A 10374-nucleotide genomic window follows, 5' to 3' on the forward strand; every position below is an offset into this window, starting at 1 on the left:
GAGACTGAACTGATGGTTTTCTGTACATGCACACACACTCTTACCCCACTTACCCCAGAAAATGGAAAGCACTAAAAACCCTACTACCTCACTGGACTCTATTGCACACTGTGTAATAGAGTAATTACTACCTCACTGGTCTTTTTGCACACTGCATAATTTGCACACTGTCTTGTTATTTATTATTCTTTGTCTGTATGGTGTTGTATTGTCTGTCTGCACTTTTGTACTGTTGCACTATTGTTCTGTCTACACTGTGTTTATGTGCACCATGGTCCCTGGAGGAACGTTGTTTCGTTTCACTGTGTACTCTGTATATAGCTGAAATGACAATAAAAACCACTTTGACTTTGACTTTGATTTTGCTTCATTAGCTAATTTTTATTTTTTATTTTTTTTGGTTCTGATAGTTTTTGTTTAGATGTTAAATTCTCGAGTATTTCTACACTTGGGTACATACACTCAGTTAACACCACTCTCAAACACTGAGGGACGGCGGTTCAATCTCTCCGCAGAGTGAATCCTGATTACAGTTATTTATAATAATAACTATATTCTGCATATACCTTATTCCATTTACAGTGTTTATCTGCTGCTCTTATCCAGAGCTCGTACAGGTGAATCATCTTACACAGGTAGAATATAAAGGTAGAGTCTGGCCTGGTCAGGAAATCAAACATCCTCTTCTACTACACCTCTACACTCTGAACACCAGACCTGACTGATTGTACACGTTTTCAGCATCAGTAATGTTGTGTTTTTGATTCAGTCGATTTATTCTGACCTTCTTTTTCCTGCTTTGTTCTACAGATCTTCTGCTGGCATCAAGAAAAGGTAGGAACAAATCTAAAGCCTGATTGCTTCCTGCACTGTGTGCTGATGTCTGCTGTTGCTGAGTGTGACATTTTGCTGATATTTTTAGTTTATATTCTAGAAACTAGTTCTACAATACTTAAAAAAATTTAAGAGTTGATAGAAAAGTGCTAAAAAGAGGTGCTAAAACTCTGCTGGGAAGTGTTGGTAGTTTTGGTAGTGTTGGTGCTAGTTCTTGCAAAGGTTCCCTACCCTTGTTTTTTTTTTTTTAACCGTCTGTCTGGAAACAGAGCCTGTAGTTGTGAATCTCTTTAGGGTTTTTTAAAATGTTCTAAAACGGCTAATAAAATGCCTGTACTTTTTATTTGAATGGAAAGAGGAACTTTGTTGATTTTGAAGCTTCTAAAACAAAACCAGCTCTGTGGAGTCAAACACACTGGAGTCTCTCTCTGTCTTACCTGTATAGAAATAAGAACAACACTTTATATGAGGAGCTCCTGCTGCTGTTCCTCACTGCATGAGTATTTTTATCTGAGTAAAAAAGAAAAACAGCAGCAGACAGCAATTATTCACTCAGAAAAGTGAGGAATGGAATTACGCAAACGCCCAAAAAGTGATAAAACTCCCTAAAACTTGAACAGCAGTAACTATAACCCATTTAAATGTATTGAAACTGTATCTTAAAGGATCATTTGAATTTTGAATTTCTTTGTTAACTGGAAAAAGAAGGGAATTGTGGCTGATTTTAATATTGTAATTCCTGTTGTTTTCTTAACCGTCTGTCTGAAAACAGTGCTTGTAGTTGTAGGAACTCTTTAGGTTTTTTAAATGTCCTAAAAAAGCTCAGAAAGTGCCTGTTTTTTTTTTAACAAGAATGAAAATAGGAACTTTGGTGTGTTTTTGAAGCTTCTAAAACCTTATTAAAAAGTTTTCTTGTGTTTCAGATTATTTTCAAACTTTAGTTGAACAAATGGCAGGAGTTCTAAGTCTTTAGTTCCTTTTAAGTAGTGCTGGGTGGTATAGTGGTTCATCCGGTTTATCAGAGGGTAAATTAAAACTGGTATGAGCACCGCCAAAAAGAAGCACCCTCATGCAGCTCGATAGCTAACGCTAGGCAGTTAGCATAACAAGCTAATACACTGGAATAATGGTAGCTCAGCACTGTGGAGTCAAACACTCATCTTGCTCTGTCCTGCATGGAGAAACATGAGAACAGCACTTTATCTGAGGAGCTCCTGCTGCTGTTCCTCACTGTATGAGTGTTTTTAATTAAGTAAAATAAAAAAACAACATCAAACAGCAATTATTAACTCAGAAAAGAGAGGAATGGAGTTACGCAATCAATCTACAAATCAGAAAAATTTTCCTCTCGTCTCCAAAGATGAGTCCTGGTTACAGAATCATTTATTAAACTCCCTAAAACTATAACTAATTATAACCCTTTGAAATATATAATACTGTAGCTTAAATGATCATTTGAATGCATTCTGAACTGAATTTATTTGTTAATTGAAGAAAGAAGGGAATTGTGGCTGATTTTAATACTGCAACGCCTCTAAAGGCTTCAATAATATTATATTTTTAAAAATACTGTGATATATATTTTTGCTCATGCGACCCAGCACTACTTATAAACCATTGTTTGATTGTGCCTGTAGTTTGGGGACTGTTTCTACAAACCTGCATGTAGTTTTGAAACCCTGGTTCTTGAAAAGCTTAAAACCAACCGTGGGAAGTGCCAGTAATTTTGGATAATTTGAGTATTTAAGGTGTCTGTCTGGTAAAAGTAGCTGCATCTTTGAAGCTCTGCTTCTTAAAAATGTTCTGGATTTTAGTTTAGTGATCGGTTCGTCTAAATTTTTGAATAAGCTTTCTGGAACAAACCTTTAGGTTTATTAACTCTGGTTCTTGTTGCTTGTAATTGTGGGATTTTGGTGCTTAAAAAGGTTCAAGAACCGTGGGCAGTGCTTGTAGTTTTAAAGGCTTGATTCTTTTAAAAATCTTTTTAGAACTCTAGGTCTTCAACATTTCTTAAAACCTAGTTTTAGAAATACTGGTTCTTTTTGCATGACTGAAAAGTGCCTAAAGATTTGTGTGTTTTTCTTCAAAATGTGACCTAAAACTTAGCTGGAAAAATTTTGATTATACATTTAAAACTTTGGTTCTTAAAAATATTCTAAAATCTCTATGATCAATTATTCATGTAGCATTAAACTCTGGTTGTTTAAAAGCTTCTAAAATTTTGTAATTTATAGTATTTCAGAAAGTTGGTGGAACAAATGCCAGTAGGGGTAAAACTTCAACTTTTTTTTTTTTTTCAAAATTTGCAAATATTCCAGCTGCTAAAGTGTCTGTCATTATGAAACTCTTCCTGATTGGTTTTGAACCCTCAGTGGGGCGTGTCTGTAGTTGTGGAGGAGTTGAGTAGCAGTGGTGTGGATCTCTGGTCTGAGACGAGCTTTATTAGAGAAACTGTTGCACAGAAAATGGCATGATGGGTAATTACATAACCATAAAGTACAGAAAGCAGTACCTCAGCCGTTGTCATGGAAGCGGCATGTTTGAGAACAGTCAAATATAGGATATCTTCATATCAGACAGAGTTCAAATAAACCCACAGAAACTGAGAGAGAATGAGACAGAAAATTGCATGGTGTCCCATGACTTTTGCCATGTATAATTTAATATACAGCTCTGGGGAAAAAAAAGAGAGCACTTAAAAATTATAAGTCTTTGATTTTGGATGGTCCCAAGCCATCAAACCACCAAACTGAACTGCTTGAATTTTTGCACCAGGAGTAAAGCAGCATAAAATTATCCAAAAGCAGTGTGTAAGACTGGTGGAGGAGAACATGAGAATATTTTTATGTGGAATTTGGGAGAAATGTTGTCTGTGGTTTATAGAATAAAACAACAATGTTCAAACAAAAACCTATAAATAGCAAAATCAGAGAAACTGATTCAGAAACAATGAAAAAACACTGCTATCTAGTGGCCGATGTTTAAACACAACACTAAATGAACCACTTCTGACACCAATTTTTACATCTGAACTAACGGATAAAATAGATACTGTGTTGATATATCATTTTTTGTCTTACCCCCTATAAGCAAGTATTCAATCTCACTCACAAGATAACACCTCACGATAAACACTTCATGGTCAATTTACATACTGCTGTCCCATGACTTTTGGCATATCAGAGGAGAGATGGAAATAGATGTAGATTATGATGATGAGCTGTATTTATCTCAGGCGCTGCTGTTCTGATGTTCCGTTATCAAAACCAGAAATCAGTGATAAACCCACACACACACACAACACACACTACACACACTACACACACACACACACTACACATATACACATATACACTACACACACACACTACACATATACACATATACACTACACACACACACTTTCACATTGTGCTGTTGTCATTAGAGGCTTGGTGGCGAGACAGTCAGAATGGAAATTCAATTTTCCCCTTTTTGGAAAAGAACAAGATGACACCATTCCACACAAGAGAGAGAGAGAGAGAGAGAGAGAGAGAGAGAGAGAGAATGAGAGAATAAGAGAGAGAGAGAGAGAGAGAGAGAGAGAGAGAGAGAGAGAGAGAGAACAAAATGAGAGATGTGGTGGATAGAATGTATGAGTGTCAAAAAAAGTGTGAGATCATTATACTCACTGGTGCTCTCTCTCTTACATTCTTTCTCTCATTCTCTCTCTTTCTCTTTTCCTCATTCTTTCTCATTCTGTCTCTCTCATTCTCTCTTTCTCTCTCTTTCTCTCTCTCTCTCATTTTTTATTAATACTTTATATTAATTACATTAATACACTGAGTTTTCAACAACTCCTCTTTGAGATTCTGTGAGGGTTTCATTAAAATCACGTCATTTTTGTGTTAAATAATAGGTGATATAAAGTTTCTAATTGGGAGCAGTTTGAAATATCACAGACATGGCTGTCTACATTAAAATTACATTTACTGGAAGTCTATCTATAAAAAACTCGTCCCCAAACTCGTCCCCTAACTCATCCCCTAACTCATCCCCTAACTCATCCCCTAACTCATCCCCTAACTCATCCCCAAACTCATCCCCAAACTCATCCCCAAACCTATGACCAAACTCATCCCCAAACTCATCCCCTAACTCATCCCCTAACTCATCCCCAAACTCATCCCCAAACTCATCCCCAAACTCATCCCCAAACTCACCCCCAAACTCATCCCCAAACTCATCCACAAACGCATCCCCAAACTCATCCCCAAACTCATCCACAAACTCATCCACAAACTCATCCACAAACCTATGACCAAACTCATCCCCAAACTCATCCCCTAACTCATCCCCTAACTCATCCCCAAACTCATCCCCAAACTCATCCCCAAACTCATCCCCAAACTCACCCCCAAACTCATCCCCAAACTCATCCACAAACGCATCCCCAAACTCATCCCCAAACTCATCCCCAAACTCATCCCCAAACTCACCCCAAACCTATGCCCAAACTCATCCCCAAACTCATCCCCAAACTCATCCCCAAACTCATCTCCAAACTCATCTCCAAACTCATCCACAAACCTATGACCAAACTCATCCCCTAACTCATCCCCTAACTCACCCCCTAACTCACCCCTAACTCATCCCCAAACTCATCCCCAAACCCATCCTCAAACCTATCCCCAAACTCATCCCCAAACTCATCCCCAAACTCACCCCCTAACTCATCCCCTAACTCATCCCCAAACTCATCCCCAAACTCATCCCCAAACCCATCCTCAAACTTACCCCCAAACTCATCCCCAAACTCATCCACAAACCTATGACCAAACTCACCCCCTAACTCACCCCCTAACTCACCCCCTAACTCACCCCCTAACTCACCCCCTAACTCATCCCCAAACTCATCCCCAAACTCATCCCCAAACTCATCCCCAAACTCATCCCCAAACTCATCCCCAAACTCACCCCCAAACTCATCCCCTAACTCATCCCCAAACTCATCCCCAAACTCATCCCCTAACTCATCCCCAAACTCATCCCCAAACTCATCCCCAAACTCATCCCCAAACTCATCCCCAAACCCATCCTCAAACTTATCCCCAAACTCATCCCCAAACTCATCTTCAAATCCCCCAATTCATCCTATCCAAAATATATATTGGTCAGAGCATTATCACCCATAATCTGGGGGAGCCTAATCCCTCTTTAGTACTGAAATTGTTTAAATCGTCATTCGTACTCGACTGAGCGACTCGGAACAGCTTAAATACACATTCAGTAATTATAATTGAGGTAAAATGTTAAATGAATGCAATAGACTCATGTTCCTCTGCTGCAGAGTGTCCTATTCTATTGGCAGTACTTCTCTACAGTGTGAGAGACTGGTTACTCCATTCATTAGAATGTTTGTACAGTAATATTTGGGCAGTGTATATGGAGAGAGTACAGTGTATAGTCTGCAGGGGTATAAACCCAGCCTCAGCGGTGTTTAGGTTCTGCTCCTCTGCTGCTGCTAATGAGGAACACAGCAGTTGTGTTTTGTCATTGTTGTGATGAATCCTGGCAGGAGAAACGAGGAACATTGATTTTATTTTGGAACCGTGAAGCATAAAACACCCCGATGTGTGTTCTGAGTGTGTTTCCACAGGGAAACGCCAAAATGTGTGTGTACTGGACCTGAAGGCCAAAGGTGTTTGTCCTCATTAGCCTTTTGCTAGCTCATGCTCGGCCACTCTCTGTCTTTAGAAGCCGTCAGTCATTCTCTTAATGGAGTGTGACCACATCTCAGCCAGTGTTTATACTGCTAGCTGTTTCTTCCAACACTTTCAATCCCTGAAGTAGCATTCTTAACATGGAATCCAGAAAAATAGAATACTAAACCATAAACACTCTCAATACGCACTCATGTACACTAGAATAGGAGATATTATTCTATAAACACCCTCAATAAACACTCCTATACACTAGAATAGGAGACATTAGTCTATAAACACTCTCAATAAGCACTCATGTACACTAGAATAGGAGATATTAGTCTATAAACACCCTCAATAAACACCCTCAATAAACACTCTTATACACTAGAATAGGAGATATTAGTTTATAAACACCCTCAATGATCTCTCCTATACACTAGATTAGGAGAGATTAGTCTATAAACACCCTCAATAAACACTCCTATACACTAGAATAGGAGATATTGGTTTATAAACACCCTGAATAAACACTCCTATACACACTAGAATGAGATATTAGTCTATAAACACCCTCATTAAACACTCCTATACACTAGAATATAATAGGATATATTAGTTTATAACTCCCCTTTATAAACACTCATAAACACTAGTATATAAGATATTTTTCTGTGAACACCCTCAGTAAACACTCCTATACACTAGATTAGGAGAGATTAGTCTGTAAACACCCTCAAAAACAACTCCTATACACTAGAATAAGAGATTTTAGTCTATAAACACCCTCAATAAACACTCCTATACACTAGAATATGATATATTGGTCCATAAACACCCACAGTAAACACTCCTATGCACTAGAATATGAGATATTCGTTTATAAACACTCCTATACACACTAGAATGAGATAATAGTCTATAAACACCCTCATTAAACACTCTTATACACTAGAATAGGAGATATTAGTTTATAAACACCCTCAATAAACACTCCTATACACTAGAATAGGAGATATACGTCTATAAACACCACCAAAATTAACACTCCTATAACACTCCATTAATATTTTAGAGGGGAGGTGGTGTTTGGGTGGTGTGGTTGAGTTGTGCAGTGTGTAACTTGGTTGGTTTGTACGTTTCATTTACTGTTGCTGTGATTGTGGTCTCTCAAAGTGTAGTGCTGCTGCAATATTCAAAAGTCAGGAGGTAAATTGAGTATAGGAGTCAAAGTGTGTGTAGTGTGTGTAGTTTGTGTGTGTGTGTAGAGTGTGTGTGTGTGTGTAGTGTTTGTGTGTAGTGTTTGTGTGTGTTACGTTGTGTAAGAAAATGGAAGAGAGTCTCCTCTGGGACGGAATAAAAACAGTTGCCAGTGATTCATTATTTAGAAGTGTGGAGGACCCAGGGGAACGTGCCAGGGGACTCCGCCTAAAAATACACCCACACACTTTCACACTCTCAGCAGTCTTCCTCACACTCGCGCACTCTCGCGCCTCACCCTGTGAAACGCTGCCTTTGGAGCCGGGGCAAAGAGCTGAAACATTCCTTTTTTCTGCATGTCACACTTTCTAAACTTGTAACACTGAATCCCAGAGCATTCTGACACACCGCACACCGTCGCTCTCCACAAAACAACCCAACAAACACAATTACACTCCCGCAAACACAACTATACAGCAAACAAACACAATTACACTGCCTCAAACACAATTATACAACAACCAAACAGTTATACACGAACAAACACCATTATACAACAACCAAACACAATGATACTCCCACAAACACCATTATACAACAACCAAACACAATTATACAACAACCAAACAGTTATACACGAACAAACACCATTATACAACAACCAAATACAATTATACAACAACCAAACAGTTATACATGAACAAACACCATTATACAACAACCAAATACAATTATACACCAACAAACACCATTATACAACAACCAAACACAATTATACACCAACAAACACCATTAAACAACAACCAAACACAATTATACAACAAGCAAACACCACTATACACCGACAAACATTTTAAAACAACCAAACACAATTATACACCAACAAACACCATTATACAACAACCAAATACAATTATACACCAACAAACACCATTATACAACAACTAAATACAATGACACTCCCGCAAACACCATTATACAACAACCAAACACAATTATACAACAACCAAACAGTTATACACGAACAAACACCATTATACAACAACCAAATACAATTATACAACAACCAAACAGTTATACACGAACAAACACCATTATACAACAACCAAATACAATTATACACCAACAAACACCATTATACAACAACCAAATACAATTATACACCAACAAACACCATTATACAACAACCAAACACAATTATACACCAACAAACACCATTATACAACAACCAAATACAATTATACACCAACAAACACCATTATACAACAACCAAATACAATTATACACCAACAAACACCATTATACAACAACCAAACACAATTATACACCAACAAACACCATTAAACAACAACCAAACACAGTTACACTCCCACAAACACCATTATACAACAACCAAACACAATTATACACCGACAAACACCATTAAACAACAACCAAACACAATTATACAACAAGCAAACACCACTATACACCGACAAACATTTTAAAACAACCAAACACAATTATACACCAACAAACACCATTATACAACAACCAAACACAATTCTACAACAACCAAACAGTTATACACGAACAAACACCATTATACAACAACCAAATACAATTATACACCAAAAAACACCATTATACAACAACCAATCACAATTATACACCAACAAACACCATTAAACAACAACCAAACACAGTTACATTCCCACAAACACCATTATACAACAACCAAACACAATGATACACCGACAAACACCATTAAACAACAACCAAACACAATTATACAACAACCAAATACAATTATACACCAAAAAACACCATTATACAACAACCAATCACAATTATACACCAACAAACACCATTAAACAACAACCAAACACAGTTACATTCCCACAAACACCATTATACAACAACCAAACACAATGATACACCGACAAACACCATTATACAACAAGCACACACCACTATACACCGACAAACATAATTTTAAAACAACCAATCTTTTTTGAAAAGCACCATAATTCCCCAAGAATAACCATCATATTCCAGTTAACCTTATCATCCTCCAACAAACACCATTATTGCTGATTACTAATAATCAGCAAACACCAGCACGTCTCACCTATCCCCGTCTGCCCCCAACACATATCTCAACTGTCCATCAAACACTGTTATTCCTGAGCAAACACCACAACTCTTCAAAAACAATCAGCGTTCCCAGGCAAACAGCAGCATTCCCTAGCTTAACAGCATTGTTCTGCCATCTTTCTTTTCAGAGCAGGAATGAGTTAGTGATGTGGATTTTATTGGGGAATAAAAGTGAGGTAAGTTCAGGTAAAGACTCTGTGTACCTGAGGGTTGTGAATTATAGATGTGTGGTATTTATAATGCCATTAAAAAAGTCTGTTGAATCATTGTTTGTTGTGTCTAGTCATATCAATTGATTCTGCATTCCTAATGAAAGCTTTTGCCGTTTTGGATAAATAGTCTTCAGGGTGCTTTAATTATTTATGATTTATGAGGTTTATTATTCTAAACTTTTCATGGAAAGAAAACGTTTTTGTTTTTGAACCTCTTATACAATAGTTTTCAGTACACAGCAGGGATGTATGGAGTCAAAAAAGGGTCATAAAGATTTTGAGTTTGTAAAACAGAAGTCACAAATGTA

At 37.5% G+C, this 10374-nt stretch overlaps 1 protein-coding gene across 3 annotated transcripts in view; it reads left to right on the forward strand.

The window, feature by feature from the left end:
* The window catches only part of LOC103042003 (cadherin-4), a 626601-nt gene that overhangs the window by 423718 nt on the left and 192509 nt on the right, over positions 1-10374 (forward strand). For all 3 annotated transcript variants that reach the window (XM_049463121.1, XM_049463120.1, XM_049463122.1), the window contains one exon: positions 811-834. In XM_049463121.1, coding sequence (XP_049319078.1) covers positions 811-834 — 24 coding nt within the window. The remainder of the gene's footprint in view (positions 1-810; positions 835-10374) is intronic.

The sequence above is a fragment of the Astyanax mexicanus genome, chromosome 13, assembly GCF_023375975.1.
Source record: "Astyanax mexicanus isolate ESR-SI-001 chromosome 13, AstMex3_surface, whole genome shotgun sequence".
NCBI classification, from domain to species: domain Eukaryota; kingdom Metazoa; phylum Chordata; class Actinopteri; order Characiformes; family Acestrorhamphidae; genus Astyanax; species Astyanax mexicanus.